The sequence below is a fragment of the Notamacropus eugenii genome, chromosome 3 (assembly GCF_028372415.1).
Source record: "Notamacropus eugenii isolate mMacEug1 chromosome 3, mMacEug1.pri_v2, whole genome shotgun sequence".
Taxonomy (NCBI): Eukaryota; Metazoa; Chordata; class Mammalia; order Diprotodontia; family Macropodidae; genus Notamacropus; species Notamacropus eugenii.
In genome coordinates, this window is record NC_092874.1 from 407,520,195 (window position 1) to 407,536,247 (window position 16,053).

Below are 16,053 nucleotides of genomic sequence, written 5' to 3' on the forward strand. Positions count from 1 at the left end.
ATGTTTTTCTAAGATTGTTGAGCTCATCATTTTTATAGCACAGTAATATTCCTTCAAAATCACCACAACTTGTTCAGCCATTCTCCAGTTGATGTGCATCCCTGAAATTTCCAGTTCTTCACCACCACAAAGAGAGCTGCTAGAAACATCCAATTCACAGTTATAGAATTCCAGTTCTAAGTTATAATTACAATTTGTGAATTTCCCTCCCTCTTATTTTTACCCACGTTTTTCTTCTTAGCCTCTCTTTTTACCTTCTCTTGGTTACCTTATCTTCTCCCCTTACCCTCCTATTCTTTATTTTACTCACCGCTCTAAGAGTCTCTCCCTTCTCTTCTTCCCCACCTTTCTAAATCTTAATCTATACACACTTTTATTAAAAATAAAAGACATTTTTAAAAACATGCTTCATCCAGAGACAGAACTGATAAATGGAAGTATGCATAGAATAATTTTACATAAACACACACACACACACACACACACACACACACACACACTTTTTTGAGTCTAATGGCAGCCTTCTCTGGGGGGGAGGGGAGGAAGAGGAAAGAAGAAAATTTACATGATAACTTTATTACATATTTAAAAGGAATAGCAAGTTGTATATAATAGATTTGCAGTTTTGTGGTCAATCATCTTTTTTTTATTGTACTATGTTAATTAAACCTGAATTAATGCTATGTTTCCAAACTTAGATCTGAGGATTCCTACATTTCAAGAACTCATTCAACCAATTTATTCAATTAAATATCAATAATCAAAAGTATGCCTTATACCACAAGACAAGAGGCTTATTCATTTAGATATAACAGAATACAACATTCTTTATATGGGAAGAAGTTATAGAAATTTCAAAGAGAATCCACTTAAAAGCTTTCTTGGAAGATCATCTTGTGTCTTCAATAACTAATTCGTGGTGTGTGGCTTCTTCAATGTTTTGAAGCTGACGAATTTCCCATTGACTCAAGTCATTTGCCTGTTTAAGAGAAAATCATTTCTATAAAATGGTAACACATAATATGAGACTAATTTAGGTAAGATAAAGATCCCAAATGTATAAACCAAATAACTCTTTCTTTGATATTCTTAGACATACAAAACATCTCCTAGGATGGGGAATTGCCTTCAGATAGTTCAAATACAGTCTCCTAGATTCTTGTACTCTATGGTAGAGCAAATGGATTCCACAACAACTAATATAAGGTTATGACTCTCCTCACTACTCACCTATGGCAAAGTCACCAGGAAATTGGCTCATTTAGTGAAAAAAAATGAAATTTTACTTGTCATCTTCTTTCTTGATCAGGTCCTGAATGTGACTAATTTAGATACCTATTAATTCAGCCATGGAATGTATCCAATGTTCCCTAGAATGTCTAGGCTCTTGAGATAGCCCTGAATTTTTAGTTCCAATCTATAAGAGGAATTCTATCTAATCCTGGAGAATCAGACCAGTTGTACCTAGTCTAAAATCTTGCCATTGATAAAAGGGACAACTATCTTCTCTGACCACACTTCTGACAATGGATAGTTTGGAAACTGCTTTGATGTTTGAAGGAGATCAATAGAATATCTAGATTTCTTGGTCTTCAAATCAAAGACCCTTTCAACTGCTGTGAGTTAGATCTTAGGAACTAATAGAATTTAGCCCTTTTTTGATGTCCCCATATATATAATCCCCAATTTACTATGGGGATTTACATCCTGTCAATTTACAATGACAGGACATTTCTTTCCTGTGATTCTTCCCATAGTAATATAAGGGACAAACATAAGAAGAAGTGGCTTCTATAGGAATACTATTGGCAAGTCCCATGGGAATAGACTTGATGAGCTAGGTATGGGGATGGAGGCACCCTATTCTGGAGGAGGGCAAAGTAGAAAGGAAATGAGAAGCCGGCATTAATGTTAGCCAATAGAGAAGGTAAGGACGGCATCATTGAGAGTAAAGGAAAACTATAGGAAAGGGATAAGAAGTGTCTCTACCATTAATATCAGGATCTCTCACTACATAAGGGGTATAAAATTCACATAATCATAAAACAGGCATTGCCTACATAGGATATAAAATTAACACTTGAAAAAAACCTAAGCCAAACAGGCCTAAGAAAGTCAGTGAGTTCTAATATTCAATGGAAATGTAACCCCAATATTAAAAAGTTTCATAGCAACCATAAGTGATAGGGCTGTAATTAAGAGTGTTTGGAATCATTACATACCACACGTATCTTCTTCAAACGGCGTTTTCTTTTGGCAGGGTCCTTTATTCCAGGTAATCCATAACAGCACCATTTTCTGAAGGACATCTCACTCTGTTTCTTGGTTAATGGATCAGGAATTTGATGTCCCTGCTTGGCTGAAGAGAGGTTCAAGCTATTTTGTACCTCTGCATTGGATTCCTCAGAAGCAGATACTGTAGAAAGCCTCTTTCTCTGGCCAATAAGCTTAAGATTTCTTGTTTCTGGATGAGCTGAAAATTCTAAAAATGGTGTTTTGGGCAGGGGAGACTCCACTGGAGTTCCTTTTTCACTTCCAGCTTCTTTTAGGTAGGATATACTTTCTATGGAAATCATGCTTTTAGAGAGTGTGGTTTCCACAGGTGTGCTATGTTTTATTAATTTTCTGGTTGAAGAAGTAAACTTTAAAGATGAACTCTCTTCCTTGGACACCCCAGAATCAAACATCTACAATGCAAAACAACAGGAATTGTTTTCCATGAAATACCTGCAATAAGCCCTTGATATTATTTGAATCAATTAGAAAGTAAGAATTATTTGAATTGAAAGGATCTAACACTTCAACTTGGTCTGATTCACACTTATCTCCTTCCGTAATTCTCTCTCTTAGACAAGTAGAAGTTAGGACAGTCAATAAGGAAGGAAAAAATTTAATATACTAAACTGGTCCTTGCCCCCAAAAGAGCTATTCATTATATCCAGGGCTAACTATATAGGTAGAGCAGCTTGGTGTCACAGTAAATAGAGTGCTGGGCTTGATGTCAGGAAGATGACAAATCTGGCCTCAGACACTGATTAACTGTGAGACCCTAGGCAAGTCACTTAATCCTAGTTACCTCAGTTCCTCATAACTATAAAATGATCTGGGGAAGGAAATGGCAAACCACTCCAATTATCTTTGCCGAGAAACACACAAAGAATTAGACATAACTGAACAAGAGCAAAACCTTTATATGTAGCTAAGGCAGCTCTTTAGTTGATGGACATTAACCTTGCCCCCATTCAACCCTCAGCAAAAATAAGTGCAGGAGAAATAATCAATTCTCAGAAGGAGAACAGGATCTTTAAGTTCATCAGTCACTTGTTAAAGTTCTTAAAATTATCACCATCATCATTTTGTCTTCAAGGCCTTCATAAGGAAGCAAAATTTTAAATGAATCACAGGATTTAGAGTTGGAATGATCCTTAAGGATATAGTTCATGCGTCATTTGTTAGACCAGGTAACCAAGAATGGTTCTTACATTTTAAAGTTTTATTGTATTTAAAATGTAAAAAAAAGCCATTCTTAGCTGGAGTATACAAAACCAGGCAAGGCCAGATGGGCTAGAGTTTTTGCAGACACCCCCCCTTTTCTTGTCCAATGTCCTCTTTTTAAAAATGAAAACAAAAAGCTGAGGACCATAGAGAGGAAGTGATTTGATCATATAGGTAGTAAGTATCAGAGCTGCTTAGAATTCAAGTCAAGTCCTCTGATTTCAAATTCATTGTCCTGGCCATTATTCATGCTTCCTCACTAAAACATATTATATTTGGAAAACATAATACAGTAATGGATATTCATTGGCAAAGTGACCTCTCATCACAGTCCTATCTGCAAAGGAATGGGAATTAAGATGGGTAATTTTGGAGATCTGACAGGGAGTGTAATATAGAGTCATTGACAAAGATACATAGGAGCTTAAAAGCATACATACTCCATTATTTTTTCTTTATTAAGAATAATGAATGAAAAGTTTCTTAATCCAAGTTTTTTCACTTTTCATTGCTGACTAGTTATTCACATTTGATCACAAAGAAATAATACTTAATCATTCTAATAATTAATGTTTTAAATCTAGACCATTTGGAAACTTCCTAAACAAAAAGAATCATGTATGTGATATATTAGAACCATCATTCAATGATTTAGGGGCTGAGAGTACCCTGGGAGGATTAAACGTTAAGGGCAAGACTGAGAATGCAATAAATAATGTAGTAATTATAATAGTACAGGGCAAATTTGAAGTCTCAGAGACTATATGGGACACTTCTACTTCTGTCCCTAGTTTAAGATGACAGGAAAGAAATAAAGGCCTTCTTTTCAAAAGTTTAGTATTCCCATTCTCTCAATATCAGAAATCAGAAATGTTCCATAGAGGTCCTGGAAGGAGGACTTTTTAAAAGGAATGGAAAAATTTCAATGAACATTTTATGCAAAGCCATTAGGTCTCTTCACCTCCATGGTCCTCTAAAACTCTGACTTCTAGGAAATTCAATCAGATGGGTTTTAATGACAACAAAGATAGTCTCACTTTAGTTCTTAAAAATAATTAACAATGGGGGTGGAGCCAAGATAGCAGAGTAGAAGGACAACCTGTAAGAGCTCTCCCCCACAGTCCATAGAATACCTGTGAAAATGACTCTAAACAAATAGTAGAGTAGCAGAAACAACAAAACAATGGAGTGAAAGAGATTTCCAGCCCAAGATAGCCCGAAAGGCTGACAGGAAAGGTCCATTGCACCAGGTGTGGAGCAGAGCACAGCCCAGCCTCAGTCAAATGGCATGGCAGGGACAGGACCTGAACAGGCTGCAGGGCACCACCAGCAGCAGTTTCCATATTCCTCAACTTACAAACACCAAAGACAGCTTCAAATGTCAGTGAGAAAGCTCTTTCACCTGGGTGAGAAGGGAGCAAGGTCCTCTTGCCCAGCCCCAGGTGGTCCCAGGCAGCCCCAGTCAGTAGCATCACCCATTTTTGGAGCCCTGGCCCTAAAGCCCCTGGGGGAATCAAGCAGCAGATCTGGGTCTCAACCCTGAGTGGAAGCCCTGGGGTGAAGAGGAGTGCTGGCATGGTGGAGCTGGTGGAGGTTTTGGAGAGGATCCTGGGCAGAAAATCTCGTGGTAGCTCCCAGACCAGAGCACAGGCCAGGAGAGGAGTAAACTCCTCTCCCTTGATTGTGCCACGTTGGAGGAACTGAGAACTTACAGGTCCCCAGAGTATACTCTCGTCTTCACAAAGGACTCAAAAGTCAAGTAACTAGCTGAGAAAATGCCCAAAAAAGGGGGAAAAATAAGACTATAGAAGGTTCCTTTCTTGGTGAATAGGTATTTTCCTCCATCCTTTCAGATGAGGAAAAACAATGCATACCATTGGAGGAAGATCTAAAAGTTAAGGCTTCTTCATCCAAAACCTCCAAAATAAATATGCAGTGGTCTCAGGCCATGGAAGAGCTCAAAAAAGATTTTGAAAATCAAATAAGAGAGGTGGAGGTAAACTTGGGAAAAGAGTAATGCAAGAACATCATGAAAAGTGCAACAACAGCTTGCTAAAGGAGACCCAAAAAATGCTGAAGAAAATAACACTTTTAAAAATAGACTAACTCAAATGGCAAAAGAGGCACAAAAAGTCGATGAGGAGAAGAATGCTTTAAAAAGCAGAATTAGCCAAATGGCAAAGGAGATTCAAAAGCTCACTGAAGAAAATAGTTCTTTAAAAATTAGAATGAAACAGATGGAAGCTAATGACTTTATGAGAAACCAAAAAATTACAAAAGTTCAAAGTCAGTTATGTATATTGAACTCTTTTTATGCAGTGCTAAATACTGAATTTCTTGCCTTCTCAGTGGGGAATAGGCAGGGAGAGAGGAAGGGAAAGAAGTTGGAACTCAAAGTTTAAGGAAGGAAAGTTGAGAATTGTTTTTGCATGCAAATGGGAATAAGATACACAGGTAATGGGGTATAGAAATCTATCTTGCCCTACAATAAAAGAGAGATGGGATAAGGGAAAGGAGGGGTGTGATAGAAGGGAGGACAGGTTGGAGGAAGGGGTAATCAGAATGCACATCATTTCAGGGTGGGGAAAGGAAGAGATGGGGAGAAAAATTTGAACTCAAAATCTTGTGGAAATGAATGTTGAAAACTAAAAATAAATAAATAAATTTAAAAAATAATCATTAACATTACAAGTAGCAGATGGAAGAGACATTGGCTGGAGATCTCTGGATTTTTAGGATTGTAAGTCCATAGTCAACTAAAAGTATGATAAGCAGCCAAGAAGGCCAGTGACATCTTAGGCTGCATTAAGAGAATTAAGGCAGTACAAAAAGACTCTTTATTCCCTATCCTGGTCATAGCCTATGTAGAAGATGGTGCTCCATTATGGATACCACCTCCTTTTAGGAAGGATATGAATAAACTAAAGAGTATCCAGAAAAGGGCAACTAATATTGAGAAGGGTCAGGAAATTATGACATGCCAATCAATATAAAGAACTAGGTTTATTTAGCTCAAAAAGAATAAAGTATAACACAGGCTGGAAGATAGTGATGGCTAAGGTAGAAAGAAATGCTACCTGACTATTCCAACAAGAGACCTGACACCTGGACCATGGTTTGTGTATGCCTGAAACTAACACTCAAAATGAGATAAAACCAGTGGAATTTAAGAACAATAGAAGAGGAGGGTATCTGTTTAGGCTATATTGGCAAAATAAAGTAGGATCATAAAAAGTGAAGGACTTCTTGGAGTGGATGAATTGTTGATAATTAATAATATAGTGACAATAGGAACTTACATTTGTTTTTTTTTCCTATATTCTTTGCCAAGGAGAATAATTTTTGGTCTAAAACAAAAATGGCTACTAAGGAAATCATGTTGAAAATGAATAGTAAGGTAACTTAATTGCCCTTGATGAGATCAAGTCACCAGGCACAAGTCAATTATTTCCTAGGCTGCTGAAATAATTCAATTCAAGAGGAACTTATTAAGATGTTAATATGTTCAAGATAGCAAGACACAGTGGATAGAGAGCTTACCTTGGAGTCGGGATGACCTGATTTCAAGCTCTGTCTCTGAAACATTGATTTTGGGACACTATGTAAGTCACTTAATTTCCAGTGATTTAGAGAATACTCCATGTCTATAAGTTACAGAGCAGTTGTAGAGACCATTCCTTAATTAATTGAATCAAAGGTGCAACAGGAACAACAAAAAAGTGTGTGTGACGCTATACTATGTTCTAGTGTTAAAAATACAATATGAGCATGGGGGCAAAAATGGGACAAAGTAAATACAAAGTAACTTGAGAGTAGGATTAGACCAGGCAATCAAATTAGGGAAGATCTTGTGTAGAAGGTGGCTCTGGAACAAAGTCTTGAAGAGAGCCAAGAATGGAGACCAGCCTTTCTAAAGACATGGAGTCAGGAGATAGATTGTCACACACACAGAGTAAAAGAGGTGTTTGACTATAACATACAACCTGTGAATGGCTAATGATATGAAATCACCCTGGAAAGATAGTTTGGATCAAGACATGAAGAGAGAGCTTAAGATACCAAAGTTGATTGTATTTTATTCTAGAGACTACAGGAAGTCACAAACTTCTTGAACAGGACCATGTTGTAGAAAAACTAATTAGAAGAGAGGATCAACAAAAACACTTATCCAGAGTGGAATAAAAAGTCTTACAAGGTCCTGGGAATTGCTTCCCTAGAGGTCTTTAAATATGTCACTTGCTACAAACATAGTAGATGAAATTCTTGTTCAGAGTTGGCTTTTCTAACTCAGATTCAGTGAATAAGAATGGGAATAGCTATAAATATCCTAGATTGTAGCAGAAGAGGGCTATGTTTGCTTTAAAAGATCAGATGATTAATATGGTACCAGGAAAAAATGAATCCTTTATGTATTATTCCCAAAAGCAAGACCAGTGAAAGGGACAAAGGACACAGGTTCATTTCAGGCTAAGTTGTTTAGACAGTAGAAGTTATTACTTGAAGAATGAGCAACATAACTTGCTCAGAAAGGAAAGCCTCTAGTTTCATGGTCTCTTCTTGCTGAATTGCCCAAGACTCGGGGTGGGGGTAAGTGAGATATGACCTGAGCATGGGGTCATGGACTTAGAACCAAACATGACCTCAGCAGCCATTGAGTCCAACACCATAATTTTACATATAACAGAGGTATGAAGCATGCTCAGATTTGACCTTCCTGGTGGGTCTTCCAGAGCATGTGCAAATATTCCCTATCAGTTTCAAACCCATCTCTTAGAACTTTAGAAGCCTGTTCCTAGACATACATGTCCAAGAGGCTTCCATGATGAAAAGACATCTGCTGATTGTCTGTAAAACCAGGATTCAGGGTATATTAAAAGGGATAACCTGCCCCTTCGCTGCTTCCTTTCTTTGGAAGCTGTCTTGCTCTGCCTTCTAGCAGTCATGTGTGAGTTCAGTGGCTGCCATGTCTCCTCCCCTAGCTATGTGAGCACATGGCTGCTTCTGTCTCTATACCCTCTTTTATCTTAGGATACATGTTTTCCTAGGACCATGAAAAAATACAGTAAGACAATGGTGGCCATCTGCTTATAGTTACCATAACTGGGTAGGAGATAGGGCAGCTACCCTTCCCCCACTGAACTCTAGGTGGGGACAGCTCCCAGAAGCTCATCTGTTTCAAAGTCAAGGAACAGAGAGAGAAAGAGGGAGCAACATACCCTTCTTGTATATCCACCAAGTTCAGCTCAGCAAGCAATTAGAAGACTCATTAGCAGAGTACAAGCTTCTTAGGCATATATGACCAGAAGTAGTCCTCTGAAGTTTCACATGCTGGCTTTAATCAAGCAGAAAATATCAGCAAATTATCTGCATAACCCCCCCAAAAAGGTAAATATGACCACACCTACTCTGAGCCTCCATTACAAACAAGAAATTTTAGTCTGCTGCCCTCAGTGGCATAGGAAAAAAGTAAAGGGACCAGCCAATGGGTGTTCTGTCTTGTTTTACATAATCAATGACTTGGATGAAGAGAGATTGCTTAGATCTTTTCTAATTCTGTTAGACCCATACTCAAAGTATTTCCAACTTGCTAGAAGCTACCAAAACTTATCCTCTACTTGTAAAGCTTTTGAGAACTGAGCATCACCCCCAATCTAGGATGAGGTATTAAAGGAACAGTTTGGGGGGAAAAGAGAAAGAAATGGAATAAACAGTTATTAAGTGTCTCCTACATCCCAGATACTGTATTAAGTGCTTTCCAGATATATTAGATTTCAGGAGAAGAATGAAATGAACTTTAACCATAGCTGTAAAGTCCCATGGGTAGGCTAATAAATAGTAGAAGTGCAGGCTGGAAAGTGTCTAGCTTAAATTCTTGTGAAAATAAAAAGATGCAGTTGACTGCAAGATGAATATGAGTCATTGTGATATTCCAGGCAAAAAATGCTAATAATAACCTTAAGCAATATTAATAAAATTGGAGTGTCTAAAACAAAGTTGACAATAGTTTCACTATACTCTTCCCAGGTCAGACAACATCTGGAATATTCTGTTCTGGGACACATTTTAATATAAATATTGACAAAGCAGAGCACATCCAGGAGGGTGACCAGACCAGGGTGGTAAGAGGAACTCATTACCAGTGTTTCAAGAACTTCTGCTAAAGAATTTAAGAGTTCTTAGAATGATGAAGTAAAGATTGGGGGGCAGGGAGAAATGATAACATCCAATAGGATTGTCACGAGGATGAGAAAATGCTTGACTTTGTATTACTCTGGAAGACAGATCTAGGGCCAATGGGTGGAAACACAGGCAAATTTTTGACTCAATACAACTGCCTTTCACAGAACTCAAGGGACTGACACTCAAAGTATTTTTAAGATTGTGTTAAATTATGTAAACATGGTTAGATTAAGTATTTTTAAAAATTAAACATCCTTGTATAGTCTTATACTAAAACATAAATGATAAAAATCCAAATAAAAGACAGAAAGAAAATAGGTAGAAACCAGTATTTCTGTGGAGAGGTAGAGGGCCAGGGTTCAAATTCTGGCTCTATAACATACCACCTCCATGACTTTGGACATATTAATACCTCTCTGGACCTCAGTTTCTTCTTTTATAAAAGAGAAAAGTAGACTAGATGATTTGTAAATTTCTTGACATTGTTGTGAAGGAAAAGGGGAAAAAGATAAATAGTACAAATACTGAAAATTTGACTGTTAAGTTTCTGAAAAGTTGCTAGGCACTGGTTATAGAAATGATTTGGCTAGGTAATTAGAGAATAGAATTATGTACACATAACATGAATGATCGTATTTTTACAATGCCAATTTTTTTTAAAAGTACCAAATGCTCTACCCAGGTAGAAGGTTGTTCTTATTGGACCTCTCAACATTCTTACTTAATAATTAAGTGGACAAGAGTTCTGATTCTTTGGAATCTAGATAGAAAGCAGCCTGTGCTGGATTGCAGTTTGAAGCAGAAATGTTTGGCTTATTAGGGTCATAGATTTGAGCTAAAAGGGATCTTTGAGATCATTTTAACAAAGATAAAAAATTTCTTATCATTCTGCAATAATCTATTGTTTCAAGTAATTGCTTGGCTATTAGAAATAAATCGAGAGAATCCTCTTTGTCTTGTCCACATTATATTGATGAAAATTTAATACTTTGAATATTAGTCTCTCCTTCTTGCCCATCCAAGAGAATAGGGGGGCAACTGGTTTAGGAAATTTAATAGGCTTCTATCATATCTCTTAACTATGAATAAAAAGTTTTGTTGACTTTCAGCTAAATTTCAGTTTTTCCAATAAAAAGAATATTGAGCATATTTTCAACCAAAAGCAAAACTTTAACATGTAGAGAAATCAAACCACCAAAATTTATAGGAGAATGCCAAATTTTGAAGAAAGTGTACCTATAACTTAATGTATGAGTAAAAATATGGTAGAATGTTTATATAAAATTTCACTGTAATCAAGTACAAAGTCCTAAATTTTCCTGAAAATAGATTGGAGACACAAGAATGATGCTTTATTTTCCCAGATTCATATAACTGAGCAATTGATCTAGTGATTTCTTATGTAAAATTCAGACCATCAAAAGACCTGAGAATAAAGTCTCTCTCCTTGTTTCCTTTACAGACATTTAGCTCCTGGGTAACTACTAAACAAGACTTTTTATGATGCTCATGAAGACTAATGAATGGCTCTCTAGAGGCAATTCTTGTTGTTTGATTTCTGAAAGTTCAAAGTCAGTTATTTATATTGCACTTTTTTTAATGTGGTGCTAAATACTCTTTAATATTGGGGATATGAAGAAAAGTGAAAACCAGCCCCTGCCTTCAAGAAACTTACATTCTAATAGCAGATACAACATGTAAATAATTAGGTACATATATTATATAAATGCACATGTGTCTTGTACACAAAGAGTAGGTGGGAGGCAATCTGAAGAGAAGGCATTGGGAGAACTGGGAAAGATCTCTTATAGAACATAGGATTTGAACTGAATCTCAAAGGAAGTTAGGAAAATGAAGAAGAGGAGGTGTGGGGAAAAGACATGCAAGGCATGGGGGACAGCCACTCAAAGTCATGGAAAGCTGGAAACAGAATATTCTGTTCAAGAAACAGCGAATAGACCAATATGTTTTTCAGTTGTTTCAGATGTGTCCAATTCTTTGTCACCTCATTTAGGCTTTGCTTGGCAAGACCCTAGAGTAGTGTGACATTTTCTTCTCTGGCTCATTTTACAGATGAAAAAACTGAGGCAAAAAAGGTTAAATGACTTGCCCAGAACACAGCTAATAAATGTCTGAGGCCAGATTTGAACTCAGGAAAACTCATCTTCCTGACTCCAGGTCTGATACTCTATCCATTGCACCACCTAGCTGCCTGATATAACTGGATCAGAATGTGTGTAGAGGAGAATTGAATTAAGAAGATTGGGGAGGTAGACAGGTACCCAGTAATAAAGAGTTCTAAGTGCCAAAAATATGATCTTGGAGCTAATGGGGAGGCAGTGAATTTTATTGGGAGGGATGATATGCTGAAACTAGTACTTTGGGGAAAAAATCATTTTGGTAGCTAAATGAATGATGGATTGGATTGGGAAAAGACCTGAGACATTAAAACCTATTAGAAGACTATTGTAATAGTCCAGAAAGAGAAGTAATGAAGGCTTAATTTTTTTTATTGAAGGCCATATGAGTAGAAAGAAAGGAACTTACATGATAAATATTATAGAAATAGAAATGAGAAGATTTGACAATGAATTGAATAATTTGAATAAAAGTGAGGATTCAAGGATGACATGGAAGTCATGAGCCTCAGTGAGACTGGGAGGATGGGAGGAAAAGATGAGAGTTTGAGTGAAAGAGAATGAGTTCAATTTCAGATATTGTGAGTATAAAATAGCCATGGGGCATGCAAGTCGAGATGTCTAAAATGCATTTGGGAATTTGGGAATTCAGGAGAGAGTCTAGAGTTGGATATATGGATCTGTGAATCATCTGCATGGAGATGATAATTAAATTCATGGGAGTCAATGAGTTCATCAAGTAAGAGAGTATAGAAGGAGAAGAGGATGCAGGACAAAGATTTGGGGGACACATGTGGTTAGTGGTCATTGTAAGAATTTAAAAAAAAAATCCAGTAAAAGAAATTGAGGAGAAATTAGAGACAGGAGGAAACACAGGATAATGTGGTATGAAATCTCAGAAAGAAGAGAGTGTTCAGGAGAAGGGGATTAAAAGTACCTTTCCGCAGCATTTGACAAGAAAGATGAAGACTGAGAAAAGGCCACTGGTATTGGCAATAAAGAGATCATCGGCAACTTTAGAGAGGAAAGTTTTGATTGGATGATGAAACTGGAAGCCAGACTGCAAAAGAGGGAGAGAAAGAAAGAACAAATGAATTGGAATTCTTCTGAGATAGGAGTGATAAAAGAGATGACAGAGGAAGATGTATTCAAGTGATGAAATGAGGTGGAGGGTCTCAAGAAAAGGAGACCCACAGATAAATTCTTTGTATTTTATACTCAAAAAGTTCCATAGAAAGACTAACCCTCTTTTGCCTTCAACATCCAAGTCAATTATGAAATTTCACTGTACAGGTAATTCTTCTCTTTCAGTTTAAACTGCTTATGCCAATGTGCACACAATGCGCCTGCATGCATGTGCGCACACACAAAGAACAGTGAAACCTAGGTTCAGGTTTTACTTCTGATTTACACTAGCTGTATAATCCTGGACTGTTCACTTAACTTCTCAGTATCCCAAGTAACTCTCTAAAATTATAAGCTACAAAGTAAATGCTGATCATCATGGGTACATGGAGTTTCCTCACTTAGAATCACCAAATTAAATCATAAGTCCAGTCCCTATTTTGCATACAAATTTTGTAAATATGTATATGTGTCAAGTTATTCAAAATAGCTGTGCTTAGATAAGTCACTTACTTTTTATATGTACCAGGCAACTATAAGATTAAGTTTTAGTATGGTTGTTGACCTGTATGGGAGCAGAGAGTTTGGTCACACTAAAGAAATCTCCAGGATGGACTGTGCACACAGGGATGGACCATTGCTTTGTAAGTACTTGTTAACTGGTAAATTTCTTTTACAAACATGTTTAAAGTGCCTGCTGTGCTAACCTGAAGGTAGTGCACAATTCAAACAAGAGAAGGTCCCTACCCAGATGAAATTTACAATTCGGTAAGGGGAACAATACTTACTGTACAGACATTACTTGCAACATTGCTTAGTGAAAGTACAAGGTAGGAAGGACCTGCGATTTCATGAATGCAGAAACTCTCTCCAGTGATGCAGTTCAGTAGTTCATCTTTAACTTACCCGGTGACACTGAGAGTTTAAGGGACTTGTCCTGGTCACACAGCTAGTAAGATTCCGAGGCAGGATTGGAACCCAGCTTTTGTTGATCTCAAGGCAAATGTCTCACATACCACTACCACCCTGCCTCATCATTTTTTTGGGGCTCAATCTATATTATAATATTTTTTTTTTCAAATTAAACCCAAATATCCTCCTTAGAGTCAGACCCAATTCCTCTATAAGAGATTCTGGGAGCTTGAGATTTCCTTTTTCCAACGAGTCAACCAACAAACAAACAGGGACTAACTCTTCATTTATTCATACACTGAGCACAAGGTTAATGCCTATCACCAATGGCCCACAAGAATACAGGATGTGGCTTCAGCTACATAAGAAGAGCTGACCACATAGGTGAACACTGACACTCAAGACTGGCGTGCACTGAGGATAGAAGGTGAAGGAGGAAGATGGAGGAGCTTTTTACAGATTGATAGTTAAGTCAGATCAGTTAACTAATCTCTGTTGTTTTTTCCAGGACTAAGACTATCTGAACTTAAAGGGTCAGGTATGAAATCCCAGTACTATAGGTTATTTTGTGAGGGAGGTGTATCATTTATACTGTAAAGTCAAATCTCAACCCAGTAATTTTTGTAAGACTTTGCAGAGGATGCTCAGAGTACAAACCTACAATACTTCATATATTGAATTTTAGCTTATTCCACATTTAAATTGTTCATTCTAGGTCAATACAAAATATTGGTAGAGAGCACAGTGGATTGTTAGAGATGAAATTCATTCAGAGACCTGAAGGGTTTTATCACGTGAAATAAGACAATTCCCTTAACCCTTAGTCCCCCAACCCCAGCAGGTTCCTTTTCACCTTCCTTCTTTCCCCAACCTCCCACCACCACTATCTACTGACCTCCTGCAAAAAAAAACAAACAAACAAAATACCACAACAACTCACCTCTCCTTTCAAATCCATTTTTTTCTCTCAGACTACCTGGCTTGGTTTCCACTACAGGGTAAATTCTCAGCCCCTCACTGAAGAGAGGGTAAACCCCTGCTGCTGCTTCACAGTTTCCCCGTGAAGAACAGGAATGCATATGAGACCCCTCACCGGTTTGCAATAACCAAATAGAAAGCAAAGAGGTCAGTCTAGGCCACAGGTGGGCCTTTTGAGAAATCTTCTCCAATTTCAAATAGATGTTTTCCATACCTGCTGCCTGCCATGCTCAGTATGATTTATTGGATTCCATCTGTGTTCCGAGTTCAGTATTCTTGCTGATGAAAAAGTCACATCCATTTTTGGGGTCTCAGTTTCTTCATTTGTAAAATGATGGGATAGAATTTGCTGACCTCAAAGTTCCCATTCAGCTCTAAATCTTATCAGTTCAGACACCCATTGCAGGATTCTTCTGCTTTTTTCTTAAGAAAATAATCAATGTGACAAGCAATTAGAAGTGAGGAATCACAGACAACAAATATTAAACAGGAATTGGTGTAATTGAATCTCTGTCAATCAGTCTCACTTTTATTTCCTTGACTTAATATTTGATGAGGCAATTGAGGACCAGGGTGCCTGAAGCTCTTTCCTCTCCAGTGTGTCTCACTGAAGTTTGGCAAGTGTTTTCTTCCTAAGGAGAGAAGAAAAAGCTTAACTAAGAACATAAGGGATAGATCTCAGACCTTCAAAGTCTGAGCATGAGTAGCTCCAAAGTTAATCCTGGTTCACTCATTTAACAAACAACAGGTACTGGCACTTTCAAGGTCTGCAAAGAGCTTTAATCTCTCCTAAAAAACTGAGAAAGGTTAAGTGACTTGCCCAGGATCACACAGCTGAGAGGAATCTTCCAGACTTCAGTCCAATGAACTAACCAATGACAAGCGAAATTTTGCTGCTGAATTTTGGAGCAAAAAAACATAAGAATCTTGAAGAGTCTGTCATCTCTGTCCCATGAGCAGATGGCTTTATTGTGATGAAGCTGGATTGAAGTGTCCTTCACTGGCAAGGGATAGCTATAAGTAAGGGTAAATTTATGAAAGATAAGTGTGATTTAAAAAAAATCATTAACTCCTTAAGCCACTGGAGGCTTAGGAGGCAGCTAGGTGGTTCAGTGGATAAACTTCTGGCTAGTCCTGGAGTCAGGAAGACATGTGTTCAAATCTAGCCTTAGATGCTTACTAGCCATGTGATGCTAGAGAATTCACTCACCTTCCATTTGCTCAG

General features: G+C 37.5%; 1 protein-coding gene across 3 annotated transcripts; it reads right to left on the minus strand.

The window, feature by feature from the left end:
* Window positions 1-623: 623 nt before the first annotated feature.
* CCDC201 (coiled-coil domain containing 201) lies at window positions 624-15,621 on the minus strand. Of its 3 annotated transcripts, XM_072598104.1 has the most exons (4): window positions 15,356-15,621; window positions 15,043-15,251; window positions 2,223-2,687; window positions 624-979 (listed from the first exon to the last, which is right to left on the minus strand). In XM_072598104.1, the coding sequence occupies exons 2-4, from the start codon at window positions 15,127-15,129 to the stop codon at window positions 890-892; spliced, it is 642 nt and encodes a 213-aa protein (XP_072454205.1). In that variant the 5' UTR covers window positions 15,130-15,251; window positions 15,356-15,621; the 3' UTR covers window positions 624-889. The 3 variants fall into 3 exon arrangements, with proteins under 3 accessions (XP_072454205.1, XP_072454206.1, XP_072454207.1); XM_072598105.1 differs by lacking the exon at window positions 15,356-15,621 and having other exon boundaries at window positions 15,043-15,327; XM_072598106.1 differs by lacking the exon at window positions 15,356-15,621 and having other exon boundaries at window positions 14,791-15,321.
* Window positions 15,622-16,053: the final 432 nt, after the last annotated feature.